Source organism: Trichomycterus rosablanca, chromosome 14, assembly GCF_030014385.1.
Source record: "Trichomycterus rosablanca isolate fTriRos1 chromosome 14, fTriRos1.hap1, whole genome shotgun sequence".
In the NCBI taxonomy this organism is placed as follows: Eukaryota; Metazoa; Chordata; class Actinopteri; order Siluriformes; family Trichomycteridae; genus Trichomycterus; species Trichomycterus rosablanca.
The window spans coordinates 35,203,385-35,221,379 of record NC_086001.1 but is presented as its reverse complement, the minus strand read 5'-3'; the positions used below and the strand labels follow the sequence as shown (position 1 = coordinate 35,221,379).

The 17,995-nt window shown below is 42.9% G+C and overlaps 2 protein-coding genes across 5 annotated transcripts in view; one reads left to right on the top strand and one right to left on the bottom strand.

Moving 5' to 3' along the window:
* Window positions 1-8,496, top strand: part of LOC134326116 (annexin A5-like) — a 21,268-nt gene extending 12,772 nt beyond the window's left edge. For 2 of the 3 annotated variants that reach the window (XM_063008323.1, XM_063008324.1), the window contains 6 exons: window positions 120-170; window positions 1,266-1,359; window positions 3,037-3,132; window positions 4,656-4,714; window positions 5,441-5,566; window positions 8,108-8,496. In XM_063008323.1, coding sequence (XP_062864393.1) covers window positions 120-170; window positions 1,266-1,359; window positions 3,037-3,132; window positions 4,656-4,714; window positions 5,441-5,566; window positions 8,108-8,170 — 489 coding nt within the window. In that variant the 3' untranslated portion in view covers window positions 8,171-8,496. The remainder of the gene's footprint in view (window positions 1-119; window positions 171-1,265; window positions 1,360-3,036; window positions 3,133-4,655; window positions 4,715-5,440; window positions 5,567-8,107) is intronic. The other variant, XM_063008325.1, reaches the window with a different exon arrangement.
* Window positions 2,727-17,995, bottom strand: fgfbp1b (fibroblast growth factor binding protein 1b). Of its 2 annotated transcripts, XM_063008327.1 has the most exons (3): window positions 17,977-17,995; window positions 15,827-16,419; window positions 2,727-2,825 (listed from the first exon to the last, which is right to left on the bottom strand). In XM_063008327.1, the coding sequence occupies exon 2, from the start codon at window positions 16,393-16,395 to the stop codon at window positions 15,829-15,831; it is 567 nt and encodes a 188-aa protein (XP_062864397.1). In that variant the 5' UTR covers window positions 16,396-16,419; window positions 17,977-17,995; the 3' UTR covers window positions 2,727-2,825; window positions 15,827-15,828. The 2 variants fall into 2 exon arrangements, with proteins under 2 accessions (XP_062864397.1, XP_062864396.1); XM_063008326.1 differs by lacking the exon at window positions 2,727-2,825 and having other exon boundaries at window positions 14,746-16,419.

Here is a 17,995-nt window from a genome sequence, read left to right as displayed (position 1 = left end):
CTCTTCAAAGACAAACCTGGGTCTAAAACGTGCAATAATTAGGAGTGGTGTCTATATACTTTTTGTCTAAATTGTGTGTGTGTGTGTGTGTGTGATTAACTTGTCTTCTTTGGTTTCAGGCCAGCAGACAGCAGGGCGTTCAGGAGGCCAACGTACAGGCTGATGCTAAGGTATGGAATTTGCTTGTCATGTGGCGCCCCCTAGTGGGTCTAGATGACCTATTATGGCTTCACGCTGTCCTATATACATACACAGACAAGCCAAAACATAAGGACCACCTCTGACCTTCTAAGATTGAGACTCCAGAAGACATCTAAAGGTATCCTGGGATATGCGAGGTAGTGGGAGGTGGATTGTCCTTCATTGACGCACACAATTAGCACAGGCCACTGGCATCAAAGGGTTGGCTGTCGGCGGTCAGAGGGTCGTCTGTGGGTACTCGCCAAAGCCGCCTGTGAGATACGTCAATCCAGTCGTCCGACCATAACAATCCGACCCTTATTGACGTCCCTCAGGTCTTTCTTTGCTTTGTTTTAAAGGAGTATATGCCACCCTAGAGCTGGAAGTTTTGAGGTCCCTGTCCAGGGCCAAAGAGGGGTTGCTTGGCATAGCCTAGGTGCTAGGTACTTGGGTACTAGTCTGTGTTTTAAGGATACTCCAAAACTGTTATTTTATTTCTGCATTTTGCCCCGAAGTAGGTCTTCTGGGAGTCAGTACTAGATGCCACAGCCTTGTGTCCACTGGCAAAGGGTTGGCTGACGGCGGTTAGAGGCTCGTCTGTGGGTACTCACCAAAGTCGCCCCTGAGATACTTTAATCCAGTTGTCTGGCCATAACATTCGACCCTTATCCCAGAGCGCCAGAGCACACTTGAGCCATAAGGTTGAGGAGGGGTCGCTTGGCATCGCCAGGATTTAGACACTCAAGCTTTTGCTGAACATCTCAGAGCCCCAACCACTGCTAGGTTCTCGATTTAGTCTTCCTCTGCTGGGGATACCGCCTCTGACCCCTTCTTTTTTTGCCCGTGCCTCGGGGCACAGCGTTTGAAGACCCCCCGTTTATTAGTCCACTCTTTTCCCACCCAGTGGGCTCGATGGCCAATTCCGTCTGCTGCAGGCACTGCGAATTGTGCCCGCACCAAGATAGCACCACATTCTGTCGAAATAGCTCGTTGTTATTATTGTTTAGGGCTCACCCCGCCAGGCCGTTAATAGTTCTTGTTGCTTTTGTGTTAACAAACACCGTCTGTGTTGTGTCTGCGTGCAGACCCTCTTCGATGCTGGAGAAAAGAAGTTTGGCACCGACGAGGAGCAGTTCGTTACTATTTTGGGAAACCGCAGCGCTGAACATCTAAGAAGAGGTAAAAAAAAAACCTATTGGTCGTCCGTGATCTCTTCGACTATTCATTTTCTGATTGGCGCTCCGTTGGCGCATCATTGGCACTAGTGGTCTGTTATGTATGCTAGCCCACCAACCATTAATCAGATCTGGGTTTGAATCCCAGCAGGTGCTTTCGTGCAGACATGACTGGCTGTGTGTACGAACCCTTACGATAGGTTGGCGCCCTGTGCTGGGTGTGTTACCAGGCACACCGGATGCACCAAGACCCTGTCCAGGATTAAGCTTAAAGCTCTGATGCTTCTTACGTGCACAGCAAGCATTAAGCCCATTAATATGAAGCTTGCTTGACTGTGGACGGTGTATCCCATGATCCCATGGCTTGTAAGTTCTGTTTTCTGATGGTTTTATGTGACATTAAGTGACAGTTTAGGTTTTCCTGGCAAGAAACCACAGTTGTATATCTAGCCCTGTTTACACAGTATGACCAAAAGTATCTGGACGCCCAACCATAAGCTTGTCGGACCTTTATGTGATCTTTTAGAAGGGGCTGTCCCAATACTTTCATTCATATAGTGTACAGAGGCACAGAGAGGTCACCCAATAAAAGTCATACAAGTTCTAGAACAGTGTATGCTGCATAATATGCCATATTTTGTCTAATTTGCTGTAATTTATTCACAAATTAGAAGGGGTTGTCCCAATACTTTTGTCTATGTAGTGTACACCGGCACAGAAAGGTCACCAAGTACAATCCTGACATGCACCGTATGGCCAAAAGTCGACATATGTGGACACCCGACCATGAGCTTGTTGGAACAGACTCCTTTGTGTTAAAACCTGCACAGAGATAAGCAACATTAAGCTGTTGTTAGCAAATAAGGAACAACAGTTACCACATTTGAGAGGTTCCAAAGTCCAACACCCAAACTTTAGAGGAAGTCTTTAAACCATAACTAGAGCAGAATAAACAACAAGTGGTTGTAAAATGTTGTAAGTCCTGGTGAAGACTTACAGGAAACGTTTGACCTCTGTCATTGCCAACAAAGGTTATGTTACAAAGTATTGAGTTGAACTTTTGTTATTGACCAAATACTTATTTTCCACCATAATTTACAAATAAATTCTTTAAAAGTCCTACAATGTGATTTCCTAGATTTTTTTTCTCATTTTGTCTCTCATAGTTGAAGTGTAGCTATGATGAAAATTACAGACCTCTCTCATCTTTCTAAGTAGGAGAACCTGCACAATCAGTGGCTGACTAAATACTTTTTGGCCCCACTGTAAGAAACAACAGTTACCACAGAATGGAGGTTCCAAAGTCCAACACCCAAACTTTATGAAGTGTTGAAACTGTTACGAGAGCAGTATAAAGAGGCACACGGTTCTGTTCTTTGTTCTTCTTTAGTTCATAAACTGACCCACGATCGAGCCGATAAATTCGTCAATCCAGTCAACTGTCAACTGCCTCCACAGGGGGTCTCTGTGCTGAAACAGAAAAGTTTAAAGATTATGATTAATTGTATTAATCTATTTAATACCCCTTTGTAGAAATGAGTGTGGTTTCACATTAACTCTATAATTAGCAAGGGTGTCCACATACTTCTGGCTGGACCTGTCCAAGTTTTCATTGTAGTCTCAGAGGAAGCACGACAGCCATGCTAGTCGACATGTAAACGACCGTGTTTTACTTTCGCAGTGTTCGCCGAGTACATGAAGCTGAGCGGGTTTCAGATCGAGGAGAGCATCCAGAGAGAAACTTCCGGACACCTGAAAGAGGTTCTGCTGGCCGTGGGTAAGCTAACACCGGTGCATTCGATTCCAGAAGATGGGCGATGATTCTTAGCTGTCCGTCCCACCATGGAGGAGGCATACCGTGACAAAACTGGCTCAAAAAGTGGACACCTGACCGGTTGGCCATCCAGTTTCATAGCCATAAGCAGGGGTATAAAGTTGCAGTACCACCCAAGGCATCTGTCATGGTATGAAGGTGTGTAAGTGCCAGTGGCATGGGTAGCTTGCAGGATGTGGGCAGAGACCTAGTGAGCTGCCTTGCTGCCTAAGTAGAGAGGATTCAAACTGACTTCGAACTACCTTAGAAGGCAGATTCTTTAGACGCACTACTTAGACAATGATGACATCATCGGCTGTCCCCGCCTACCAGCCTACGAGAGTCAAACCAATGTTGGGTCTGTCAGGAAACCTAGCTCTCTCTCTACACAGACACATTTTTCGCCATCCTACACTCCCGAGAAGAGGGCGTGTCTAAATTCTTAGATCCTTTAAAATCACCCCTTTGGTCCACAGCCACCTTGATGCCTTTTCAGCTGCATCAGTGATGTTTTTGGTCCTCTAATCCCAAGGAGGCCCTGAAGCCGACTTCAGTGGGCTCACTGCGGCTCTTCCGCCCAGTCCTCTACCAACGCTGATGATCATGGTACTCATCAAGTGGAGTCGCTGCTCAACCCCCTTGAAGATTCAAGAGCAGTATTAACATCCTCATCAAATGGGTGCCGCTCAGTCTCCTTGTTTTTGGCAGGCCACCAGACCCGGCGACGTGGAGGTTCTGGACTCTGTGGGGTGACTCCGGGCCCTGCTCCTCCTCCGTCTCACCAGGTACAGTGCTAAGCGCTGTCTCTTTGCGTTGCTCCCTTTGCTTCAGCCTTATGCAGCCCATTCTGGCCTGGTGGATCCTCAGACCTCTCAGGTTCTTGCAACTTGTTCCGCAAAAACAGGTTGCTCTCGACCATCGCCAAGGTTCGTAACCATGCATTATGCCCGTTCGTTTTAGGGTGCTCATTCCCCCCCTCTCAGGCACCCCAGGGGGTACTTTCCTGCAGCTATATGTGGGTGCTCCCTCACAGGAGCTGCAATCTCTCCGGTTGCCGTCTCTCCGTGCTGTCCACGGTCTCTCCAGTTGGCACCACTCTATTCGAGGTTGTCGTCCAGACCTTCCTGGAAGTCACTGGCATGGCCAGAGTAGGCAGAGTAGCTTAGTAAGCTAGTAAGCGTCTAAATAATCTGCCTCATGAGTTCCATGTCTTATTAGGATCCTCTATACTTAGGCAGCAAGGGAGCTCACTAGGTTTTCAGACAGACCCATCGTGTCGCAATGAATGCTGGGATTGCCTGATTATTCAGTCAGATCATCACTCAGAATTAAGGCGCCTCAGTAGGAGCATTCGAAGGGATCTAAGAATTTAGACACGCCCTCTTGACGGAAATGTGGGATGACGTAAAACTGGGTAAAAGATTTATTCAGCATATTCGAGTACCCAGCTATCCTCCTCCTCTAACTCTTCCTCATGTCTTTTTCAGTGAAGTGCGCCCGAGGCGTTCCCACCTATTTGGCCGAGTGTCTGTACAATTCGATGAAGGTAAGAGTTCCGAAAATCATTCCGAATTGTTTCAGTTACGACTCTTGAACGACCCTCCGGACTAACAATGAAAGCCGATGTGTTGCCGGGTTGTTTTCTATCATGGTCAACTGTAGCTTCTCTGTCTACTTCAAAGCCTGTGCATGCAGCTACTAAATTAACGGGAAAATTCTCGTCCGTGTTTTGACTGTCGCCTCACAGCAAGAAGGACCTGGGTTCGATCCCCAGGCGGGGCGGTCTGGGGGTCCTTTCTGTACGGAGATGGGTTGGGCTCTGTGTGGGTTTCCTCCGGGAGCTCCGGTTTCCTCCCACAGTCCAAAAGCATTCAGTCAAGGTTAATTGGAGATACTGAATTGCCCTATAGGTGGATGGGTGTGTGAGGTGTTACTGTGTGCCTTGCTCCCATTGAAAAGCTGGGATAGGCTCCAGCACACCCCCCCATGTGACCCTAATTGCTAACTAGCGATTGCTAACTGAATTGCCGTAGGATTGCCAGTACCGCCTCACAATGCAAATTAACGAGTAAATGTGGAGCACTTGAACGCTACACGGATGAAAAATGCTAAATCGCTAAATCTTAAATTTGATGATGTATTATAACAGTAGCTCCAAAGGCATTTAATTAAATTATAGCCAAAAGTATGTGGACACTTAACTATAAGCCAGGATCCACATAGACAGTAGACACCACGTGCAAAATCATGGACACACTACCCTCTGTTCCAGCAGGGCTCCGGTACCGACGATCAGACGCTGATACGCATCATGGTGTCCCGCAGCGAGATCGACATGCTGGACATACGGGCCGAGTTCAGGAGGATGTTCGCCACCTCTCTCCACAAGATGATAACGGTATGCGGAAACTTGCTTTACTTTGAACTTTGGGATGAACGGGATAAGCATCAGTGCCAACATCTAGTGCAAAGGGCAGGGAGATGGGCTGGACCGAATGGGGGCTGTTAGAGCTGGTAAGAGCAGCTGAGGGTTATGGGTCTTGTTCAGGGGCCCGAACAGTGGTAAGCTGGCGCTGTGCAATAAGTATATGGTCAAACATTCAACCCCAACGTCCAGCCCACCAAGAATTAGATAGAATACAGATAGATAACTAGATAGATGATTGATAGATAGACAAATAGATAGATAGATAACATATAGACAGACAGACAGGTAAATAGACAGACAGATAGATAGATAGATAGACAGAAATACAGACAGGCAGACAGACAGATAGATAAATAGACAAGACAGACAGATAGACAGACAAATAGATAGACACAGATAGACGGACAGAGATAGATAGACAGACAGACAGATAGATAAATAGATAGACAGATAGATGGATGGATGGATGGATGGATGAATAGATGGATAGATGGATAGATAGATAGATAGATAGATAGATAGATGGATAGATGGATGGATGGAGGGATAGATGGAGGGATAGATAGATGGATGGATGGATGGATGGATGAATAGATGGATGGATGGATGGATAGACAGACAGACAGGTACACAGACAGACAAACAAACAGATAGACAGACAGACAGATAAATAAACAAGGCAGACAGGTAACTATATACAGTGGTGTTCAAAAAAATAGCAGTCCAACACCATGAACCTGATAAATCACTGTTTTTAGTAGAAGTGATTTTTCTACATAGCAAATAATGTACTTGAAAGTGTAGTAGAGTAATGAAAACAAAACAAACCCAACAATTAGGACGTGCATGCCGCTCATTCTGAGTAATCGAAGCATTGATTGAAAGGGGATTGTTCAAAATAATAGCAGTGAGGTGTTTAATTGGTGAATTAATTCATTCTGCAGAAGAACGGGTGTCAATTTTGGCCCTTATTTAAGGTAGGAGGGGGGCAAATGTTGCACATGTTGGTCATAGCGCATTTCCTTTTGAAATACTGGGTGAAATGGGTCGTTCCAGACATTGTTCTGATGAACAGCGTACTTTGATTAAAAAGTCGATTGTAGAGGGAAAAAACATACAGAGAAGTGCAGCATATTATCGGCTGCTCAACTAAAATGATCTCAAATGCCTTGAAGTGACAACCAAAACCTGAAAGACGCAGAAGGAAGCGTGGAACTACTGTTTGATTGGATCAACAAATAGCCAAGGCTCAGCCAGTGATCACCTCCAGAAAGATCAAGGAACATCTGAAGTTACCAGTGAGTACAGAAGATGATTAAGTGAAGCCGATTTACCAGCAAGAACTCCTTGTAAAGTTCCGTTGTTAAGATAAAGACGTGTCCTGAATGGGTTCAAAATGATGATATGGGGATGTTTCTCATACCATGGTGTTACGCCAAGTTATCACATACGAGGGATCATGGATCAGTTGAAATATATCAGAATACTTGAGGAGATCATGTTGCTCTATGTGGAAGAAGAAATGTGCTTAAAACGGGTGTTTCAACATGACAATGACCCAAAACATCTTGGTTACAGACAAACAAGATTGATGTAATAGAGTGACCAGCACAATCCCCTGACCTCAATCCCATAGAGAACTTGTGTTCTGACGTCTGAAACGCTTTTTTGAGGCAAAACCCAAAATTGCAGAAGAACTGTGGAATGTCGTCTGATCATCCTGGACTGGAATACCTGTGCAGAGGGGCCAGAAGTTGGTCGACTCCATGCAACACAGATCTCAGAAACAATTGTTATGCCACTAAATATTAGTTCAGCAATTTAAAGTAAAGTGAAACCTCAAAAAATTTTTCAGTTTATAGTTTTTAAAGAAAAATGCTGCACTGCTATTTTTTTTGAACAGCCTAATATTCATTTTTCTTAACTTTCTGTAAAGGATGAACACAAACTGGCTAAATGTTGTTAATGTTTTGATTTAGAATTGAAAGTGGAGTATTTTCAGTGCATTTGCATTTATGGAAATAAAAGTTATTATAATGATTTTGTGCTTTATTCGCTTTTTTAAAATCACTGCTATTTTTTTGAACACTACTGTATATAGATAGACAGACAGATAAATAGATAGATGGATAAATAGATAGACAGATAGATAGACAGACAAACTGATAGACAGATAGATAAATAGATACGTAGACAGACATACAGATAAGATAGATATTATAGATATATAAACAGACTGATAGACAGACAGACAGACAGATAAACAGACAGATAGATAAAGATAGACAGACAGACAGATAACTCGATAGACAGACAGACAGATAGATGATTGATAGATAGACAAATAGATAGATATTATAGATATATAGATAGATAGACAGACAGACAGATAGACAGATAGATAAACAGACCATCAGGTAGGTAGATAGATAGATATACAGATAAACAGATAGATAGACAGACAGATTGGAAAGTGTGTGCTCTGTATTTACTGCCGTTTCTCTTTGACAGAACGACACCTCCGGCGACTATCGTAAAACCCTGCTCCTGCTGTGCAGCGGCGACGACGCTTAACTCCGCCCCCGGACCTAAAACGTCGGCATGGTCGAGACCTCCAGATGAAGACTGAAGCATGCGTATAATATCCATGTAATAAAATGCTACTAATCGCCATAAATAATATCACCATTAACAATAATAATGAAGGCCAATCAGAAATCAGAACGTCCTGTAAGCCAGTAATAATGTAACGTAAAAGTTACGATGTAAAAGCTCGCTCGGTTCGGTGGGGCCGGCACGGCACGGCGCGACAAAAATGTCAGATCCTTCACGTGCAAATGAAAATAGCTTTTTGTATTTGTGTTGTTTTGAACAAACAATAAAGAAAAATTCCACAACCACCCTGGTTTTGTTCGTCAATAAAGTCGTACCGATAATTATGATGACGGTAATTATGTAATTAATACGTTTGTGAAACTTATAGGAGAACGTTTTTTTTTTTATTGTAAGCTCGGCCGAGAGACCCACTGCCCCGGGAACCAAAGACAGTTTGCCCCAATACAACCCCCCCCCTCCCCTTCCTCACAATTTAGCCTAGCCAATCCGCCGCTGGGGACCGCTGTATTTTGGAAATAACTATACTATACTCTTTATATATCAATCGGTCTGTCTATTATCTATCTTTCTGTCTGTCCATCCATCCATCCATCTATTAATCCATGTGTCTGTCTGTCTATTCATTTATCCATCCATGTGCATATATGTCTGTCTGTCTGTCTGTCTATCTATCTTTTTGTCTGTCCATCCATCCATCCATTAATCCATGTGTCTGTCTGTCTTTCTATCTGTCTTTCTGTCTATCTATCTGTCCATCCATCCATTAATCCATGTGTCTGTCTGTCTGTCTATTCATTTATCCATCCATGTGCATGTATGTCTGTCTGTCTGTCTATTTATTTATCTATCTGTCTTTCTGTCTATCTATCTGTCCATCCATCCATGGGTCTGTCTGTTTATTCATTTATCCATTCATCTATGTGCATGTCTGTCTGTCTGTCTGTCTATTTATCTGTCTTTCTATCTGTCCATCCATCCATTCATCCATGTGTCTGTCTGTCTATTCATTCATGTGTCTGTCTGTCTATTCATTTATTCATCCATCTATGTGCATGCATGTCTGTTTGTCTGTCTGTCTATCTATCTGTCTGTCTGTCCATGTGTCTGTCTATTCATTTATTCATCCATCTGTATCTATCTATCTATCTATCTATCTATCTATCTATCTATCTATCTATCTATCTATCTATCTATCTATCTATCTATCATCTATCTATCTACAGTGGGGGAAATAAGTATTTGATCCCCTGCTGATTTTGTAAGTTTACCCCCTTACAAAGACTTGAACAGTCTATAATTGTTATGGAAGGTTTATTTTAACAGAGAGAGACAGAATATCAACAAAAAATCCAGGAAAAAAAACATTAAATAAAAGTTATAAATTAATTTGTATTTAATTAAGGAAAATAAGTATTTGATCCCCTACCAACCAGCAAGAATTCTGACCCCCACAGACCGGTTATGTGCCCATGAGGCACACAAATTAGTCCTGTCCCTGTATAAAAGCCTCCCGTCACAGAATCAGTTTCTTCCGTTCAAATCTCTCGACCACCATGGGCAAGACCAAAGAGCTATCAAAGGACGTCAAGGACAAGATTGTAGACCTGCACAAGGCTGGAATGGGCTACAAGACCATCAGCAAGAAGCTTGGTGAGAAAGAGACCACTGTTGGTGCGATCATTCGAAAATGGAAGAAATACAAGATCACAGTCAATCACCCTCACTCTGGAGCTCCATGCAAGATCTCACCTGGTGGGGTAAGAATGATTCTGAGAAAGGTGAGGTCAGTCCAGAATTACACGGGAGGAGCTTGTCAATGACCTCAAGGGAGCTGGGAGCACAGTCACCAAGAAAACCATTAGTAACACACTTCGCCGTAATGGATTGAGATCCTGCAGTGCCCGCAAAGTCCCTCTGCTCAAGAAGGCTCATGTACAGGCCCGTCTGAAGTTTGCCAATGAACACCTGAATGATTCAGAGAAAGCTTGGGAGAATGTGATATGGTCAGATGAGACCAAAATTGAGCTCTTTGGCATCAACTCCACTCGCCGTGTTTGGAGGCAAAGAAATGCCCGGTGGGGACGGTGTTCTTGGGGTCATATCCAGCATTTCTCTGCTCCCAGCTCCCTTGAGATCATTGACAAGCTCCTCCTAACTTTTATTTAATGTTTTTTTTTCTGGATTTTTTGTTGATATTCTGTCTCTCTCTGTTAAAATAAACCTTCCATAAAAATTATAGACTGTTCAAGTCTTTGTAAGGGGGTAAACTTACAAAATTAGCAATCTATATAATCTGTCTGTCTGTCTGTCTGTCTGTCTGTCTGTCTGTCTCTCTCTCTCTCTATCTATCTATATCTAATGTCTATCTATCTATATATATCTAATGTCTGTCTGTCTGTCTGTCTGTCTGTCTGTCTATCTATATCTAATGTCTGTCTATCTATTTCTTTCTGGCTGTCTATTTGTCTCTTTATCTGTCTTTATCTATCTGTCTATTTATCTATTTAGATATTTAGACAGACAGATAGATAGACAGATATATAAATAGATAGACAGAAAAACAGATAGATAAATAGACAGACAGACAGATGTCTCTATCTGTCTGTCTGTCTGTCTGTCTGTCTGTCTGTCTGTCTGTCTATCTGTCTGTATATCTATCTACAGTATTTTAAACTAAAGTTGGCCCTCAGGGCTAAAAAACAGTAATTCCTAGTTTGAACACTGGGTGTCGCTATAACATAAAACCAGTATAAAACGCTCCACATCTCTTTTTACCATGAATCAAAACGGTAACGATGTTACACCTGCGGTAATGTTCCTGAACCTCACTGATTTCAGAGGGAAGTGGGTATGTTTAATGTGTGTAATAATCCCATTCAACATGTAACATGATGGTGGAGCGTGTAGATTATCTGTGAGGATTTGTGCTGCTGTTACAGATGTTTGTTGTTTTGCAAAAGTCATCAATTAACTACTGGACTACTGGTGATAAGAAGACTTTAATGGCGACTCCGTTCCTCATGTTTGTCGCCATCAGCTTCTCCAGGGTCAAAAAAGCTTAACGTGGCTCAATGTACTAAAAACGACATAGGAACACTAAACTACTGTCTGGGCAAAACCGAAACAGGTCAAACCAAACAAAACCAAGTCAAACAAAACTAAACCAAACCAGGCCAAATCACACAAAGCAAGGCCAAACTAAACCAAACCAGACCAAACTGAACCAAAACAAAATAAACCAGGCCAAACCAAACCAAGCAAAACCAAGCAAAACCAGGCCAAACAAAACCAAACTAACCAAACCAGGCCAAACCAAACAAAACCAAGCCAGGCCAAATTAAGAAAAACCACGCCAAATAAAACCAAACTAACTCAAACCAGACCAAACAAAACCAGGCCAAACCAAACATAACAAAACCAGGCCCAACCAAACCAAGCAAAACCAGGCCAAACCAAATTAAATCAAACCAAACAAAACCAGGCCAAACAAAACCAAACTAACCAAACCAGGTCAAACCAAACAAAACCAAGAAAAACCAGGCCAAACAAAACCAGGTCAAACCAAACCAAGCAAAACCAGGCCAGACTAAACCAAACTAAACAAAACCAGGCCAGACACCACCAAACTAAACAAAACCAGGCCAAACTAAACCAGACCAAACCAAACATAACCAAACCAAACTAAACCAGACCAAACCAAACATAACCAAACCAAACAAAACCAGACCAAACCAAACATAACCAAACCAAACAAAACCAGGCCAAACCAAATTAGACCAGACTAAACAAAACCAGACCAAGCCAAACCAGACCAAACCAAACAAAACCAGGCCAAACCAGACCAAACATAACCAAACCAGGTCAAACCAAACCAAACAAAAACCAGGCCATACCAAACCAAACAAAAACCAGGCCATACCAAACCAAGGCCCCCCCATCCAAAAAAAAACAGGTGTTTGCCTTTTTGGTAACAATGGTGCATGTGAGGTTGGGGGAGCCTTAACCTTTAATTGTTCAGACTGTTTACTGCCACAGTCCTGTAAGTACACACAAAGACCTGAGTGACTTTAATAAGGGTTGAAGTATCTCTAAAGGAGCAAGGGGTGCCCGCAGGGGGTACCTACCGCTAACAGGTTGTTTGTGGTCTGGTCTAAACTAACAGACGGGCTACTCGAACTCGAATTCTGTGCGTAGTTGCAGGCCACGCTAATGCCCGTTCCCAGTTTGCCCAACCCGATCATGTGGACAGCGGGTCATTTCGGGTTCATGCGCCGAGTCGTACTCGCTTCCGTACAGTCCTCAGCCAGTGGGGCGAACAAAGGGGCAGATGTTTGACGATTAGGTGTGGGTGGAGTGCAGGGGCTAGACCAATCGTACCGTCGGATTGAAGGGGCGGGAAGGTCAGGCCACCTCGTGCCACACAGTAGAACAATGCGTATGCTTTTTCTCTTTGTACGTGCGGAGGGGGCGAATACCTAGTCACGTTTCATTATGCATGATGAATGACGGCGGGTTTCGGTGGCTGACGCTCGTCATCTCTGCTTTCGAGTTGGAGCATGCAGCCGCGCCCACTCCTCTTCTGGGAATCTCGGTCTGTGTTTGATCTTTTGTTCCGGGAGACCCGGGTGGAACCGAAGAGAGGATAAAGACTCTTAGAAACATTTCTCATATCCCATTCTTTGGGAAGATTACTACTTGTGCTGGACTACTATTTGTGCTGGATTAGCACTAATCTTGACGAATTCATTTTGTTGACACAGATTAGTTTGATTTAAGGAGCATTCCCCCCGTCCAGCATGCCAAAATATAAACGTAGGCGTGTTACTGGTGCGTCTAGGTACAACTGAAAGGCAGGTACTAATCTGATCTGCAGTTTGCACCATGGATTAAATTACAATCACTAAAATGAGAGGTCAGATTTGTGCCGCGTGGTTTAGCTCTGGAAGGAATTCGCGATTGAGTCACGTTGGAGTCGTGTCCTTCTGTGCTGACATTTCTGGCTGGCAGCAGGGGCACGGAGGCGCACGTGATTGACATGTCCGGTACTCCTAATTGACGGGGGAGGTCTTTCTAAATGCCACAGTTTCCTGTGTGTGTGGAGTGTCGCTCACGCATTGGCATCCCTGGCTTGTTTTAGGGGTTCCCAATCTTTCCCCAATCTTTGTAAGACCTGGGTTTTCAGTTCTGCACTATCCCAGGTCTTTTGGAAGCTGGAGCAGATAGGGTCAAGGGCCTCGCTCACTCAAGGACCCAACAGTGGCAGCATGGCAGAGCCAGGAGCTGGCGCTTTCGGACTGCCAAGCTTCACACAGGGATCAAACCCAGGACCTTGTCGCTGTGAGGTGACAGTGCTTAGCCACCGTGCCGCCCCGGTACCTTGTAACTCAACGTCCCCTAAACTCAAAATCTTTGTACCCTTAAACACAACGTGTTCAGTTCCTTTAAAAAAAAAAAGTATTCATTTAATTTCAAATAACCATCAAATCCTCTCTGAAAGCTCCATGTGTATCTGTGTTTATCTTGATTTTCCTCCGTTTCACTTTTAAACTTGTGTTACAGCTCGAGCTTCTGAGAAATTGTAAAATGTCTATCGTTAAAAAAAAGCTTAATATATTAAAAGAACGACATAGAAACACTAAACCTCTCAATGATTACTGCTCATAAGTTCTCCCCACTAGTTCCCGTTGTTTTAGTTCAATAAGTCACGTTAAGTTTTGTGCACCGCCGCCACACTTCATAGGAAATAACAGCACAATCAGCGCAAAAGCAATTTTTGCCGCTTCTCATGTGAATGTGCTGGTACTGAAGGGAATACAGTATTCCAAGATCAAGCATCTCCACGATTAAGAAGCATAAGAACACAATTTGTATTTTTATTGATTTTTAACTGTGTATTTCAGTGTTATGTATATTATATTTGTCTTATTGTCAGTGTTTAAGTGTCAAAAACAACCTCATTATTTCACATGAGCCTAAAATATATGCAGTTCCACAGAACCATGGACCGCATTAACAGGTTTCCCAAACTTCCTTATGGGAAGAAACACCTTGAAACTCAACGTCTTTTAAACTCAACACCACTCCCAGAACCAACTGATGTTGAGTTTCAAGGTACCGCTGTATACAGTATAGTGATACAGCAACGTTTCAGAATGTGCTGCTTATTGCATAGGATATCGGTCATATCTGGCAACCCTGATCAGACGGACGATTGTAGAGAAGCTGAATGACTACTTTTCTAATCTAATATCGAATAAAACGCGAATAAACTGTTTTAACTTTATACTTTTCCTCACAAGAGCATTTTATTTGCGCAAAGTTTAATGATAAACGTTTATTAAGCGGTTTTATCATTGTTTGTCTAATGTGCTGCTTATTGCATAGGATATCGCTCATATCTGGCAACCCTGATCAGACGGACAATTAAAGAGAAGCTTAATGACTACTTTTCTAATCTAATATCGAATAAAAAGCGAATTAACTGTTTTAATTTCATACTTTTCCTCCCCACAAAAAAGCATTTTATTAGGGCATTATTTAATGATAAACGTTTATTATTATTATTTTTTTACAAATATACAGTATGTAATTATACAGGAGAAAAATCACACGGTTTTAACATTGCTTGTCTAATGTGCTGTTTATTGCATAGGAAGTTGGTTATATCTGGCAACCCTGATCAGACAGACAATTGAAGAGAAGCTGAATGACTACTTTTCTAATCTAATATCGAATAAAACGCGAATAAACTGATTTAATTTCATACTTTTCCACACAAGAGCATTTTATTAGGGCATTATTTAATGATAAACGTTTATTTTTCCTTTCAAATATACAGTATGTAGTTATAAAGAAGAACAATCAGTGTTTTAACATTGCTCGTCTAATGTGCTGCTTATTGCATAGGATATCGGTCATATCTGGCAACCCTTTTCTAATCTAATATCGAATAAAACGCGAATAAACTGTTTTGATTTCATACTTTTAACCACAAGAGCATTTTATTAGGGCATTATTTAATAATTAACATTTATATTTTTCGCCTAAATATACAGTATGTAGTTATAAAGGTGAAAAATCAGTGTTTTGACATTGCTTGTCTAATGTGCGGCTTATTGCGTAGGGTTTAAGTCATATCTGGCAACCATGCCTATCAGACCGACTATTAAAGAGAAGCTGAATTTTCTTATCTAATATCGAATAAAACTCGAATAAACTGTTTAATTCGAAAGTTTTTCCACAAAAGCGTCTCATTAGTGCATTATTTAATGATAAACGTGATAATTCACCTCAATTTGTAGATAATATTAGGCACAATTTGCGTCATGAGCAAACGGCTTTGATAAACAGGAAAAAACTAATGCTAAGATGCTATGCTAGCGTAAATGGCCGTGTCAGAAATACCAATTTTAAATATTATTTTTTTTAAGGCTATTTGTCACCATTATACACAAGAATCCACACACGTTTGCTTTTGTAGAGGGAAAAAACCCCAATAAAGACGTGTGTATGAAAAGTGAAATAGCAAAAATGCTAACAGGAAAGATGAGGAGGAGGTTTGTGACGTCACAATATGTGTGGTATATGGTGTATGGTGGTATATGGTCCTAGCACCTTCAGCATTCTGAACTCTGGATCAAGGTGAAGAAGAAGTTGCAGAAGCTCGCCCATGACTCCCCACACTTTTCCTCTGCGAGCTGCTGATGATCGACGCTTCCTGTGCACTCCTGCGTGGGCATCGTTTCTGTAACGTTGACCCTTGGCGTCGTGGCGGTTTTGACCCTGACGAGTCTGAAGTGCGCGCCTGGCGAAGCTCCCTTGCACATGCGTGCTCGGACAGGCTTGCGAGAACTACAGAGTCGCTCCTGCTTCTGAAGAGCTCTGGTGATCTGCCGCCAGTAGGCTTTGGGATTGGCGGAGTGACCCGGGCATAGCGAAGGCTCGCCCGTGTACTCGCAGCTGACCCCAGGATCAGGGTCCACCCCGGTCGACGGGCCACAAGTGACCTTCAGTGTTGAGAGCTTCTCTCCACTGGCTGTCCATGTGCACCGGGTTTGATCCTTCCAGGTAAATTTGCCCCGAGTCGCTCCCTTGCTTCTTGTTTTTCTGGGCTGTTTGGTGATTTGTCCATGTGCGACCCAGACGAGGAGCAGGAACGTCACAAGGTTCGCGTCCAACTGCATCTTCTCTCCAAGGGTTCAACAGATCTAAGGGTGTAAAAAGAAACATTTTATTTCTACGCAGTTCCCTCACGACACACGACGCAAACACATAAGCACCATCCGTTCACTTTCTGTGGTGCGGTGGGTACAGGTCACCAGCTACCCCCCCGGACAGGTTGCCAAACACTCGCCCCCCTTTCCTTGTAGCTCCACTGACCTGACTGTACATCATGAAAACGGATCTTCACCTGGGAATCGAACACAGGACCTTATTGCTGTGAGGAGACAGTGCTACCCACCGAGCCACTGTGCCGCCCCATATCAGAATCAAACACGGGTCATTATAAAGTACTCTGATCTCTATGTCCTCACAGGTGGACAGTTGAGGACACAAACCCATCAGTGCAGGTATGTACTGTCAAGTCACCTCCTTGTTTCTACACTCACTGTCCATTTAATCAGCTCCACAGTTCTACAATTACTGACTGTAGTCCATCTATTTCTCTACATACTATTTTAGCCTGCTTTTACCCTGTTCTTCAATGGTCAGGACCTTCACAGGACCACCACAGAGCAGGTATTATTTAGGTGGTGGATGATTCTCAGCACTGCAGTGACAATGACATGGTGGTGGTGTGTTAGTGTGTGTTGTGCTGGTATGAGTGGAATTTTTAAACACCGTGTCCACTCACTGTCCACTCCTACCTAGTCGGTCCACCTTGTAGATGTAAAGTCAGAGACGATCGCTCATCTATTGCTGCTGTTTGAGTCGGTCATCTTCTAGACCTTCATCAGTGGTCACAGGACGCTGCCCACGGTGCGCTGTTGGCTGGATATTCTTTTGGTTGGACTATTCTCAGTCCAGCAGTGACAGTGAGGTGTTTAAAACTCCACTCATACCAGCACAACACACACTAACACACCACCGCCATGTCAGTGTCACTGCAGTGCTGAGAATGATCCACCACCTAAATAATACCTGCTCTGTGGGGGTCCTGACCATTAAAGAACAGGGTAAAAGCAAGCTAAAAAAGTATGTAGAGAAATAGATGGACTACAGTCAGTAATTGTAGAACTACAAAGTGCTTCTATGTGGTAAGTGGAGCTGATAAAATGGACGGTGAGTGTAGAAACAAGGAGGAAGTTCTGAATTGAACATTTTAGACAGTTGTAGACATGTTAGTTATATTTATTAAGGAATAAAACGTATCTCTGTAGTAAACGCGCAAGATGCTTTTACCTCAGCGCTGCTTGGCAACCGGTGGTACCGTAAAACACAGTGTAGACGCGCACTGCAGATTTCAATGTAAATAGCGCGACTGTTTTTTGGGGGGTTTGTTTCGTAGTTTGTGTGTGTGTTGTTTGTCTTAAAGAAATAATTAATAAAAATATATGATTACATGATCTGCACACACATATAATGTTTAAATAAATGCAATAGAATGCTACTAAGCACTCAAACTTGCGTAAAAGTGGAGTTTTCTAACAGCTTATACTATTTTGTGCTTGTTGGGTTTTAATAAGGTAAAAAAAACACGTAAACGCGAAAGTTTAATACGTAATTATTAAATGAATCAGGAAGATTAATGATCTATCTCTTACCTGTTGGATGAGATAACAG

What these genes read in the sequence shown, in the direction of transcription:
- fgfbp1b (XM_063008327.1), bottom strand. Translation starts at nt 16,395, where the DNA reads ATGCAGTTGGACGCGAACCTTGTGACGTTCCTGCTCCTCGTCTGGGTC.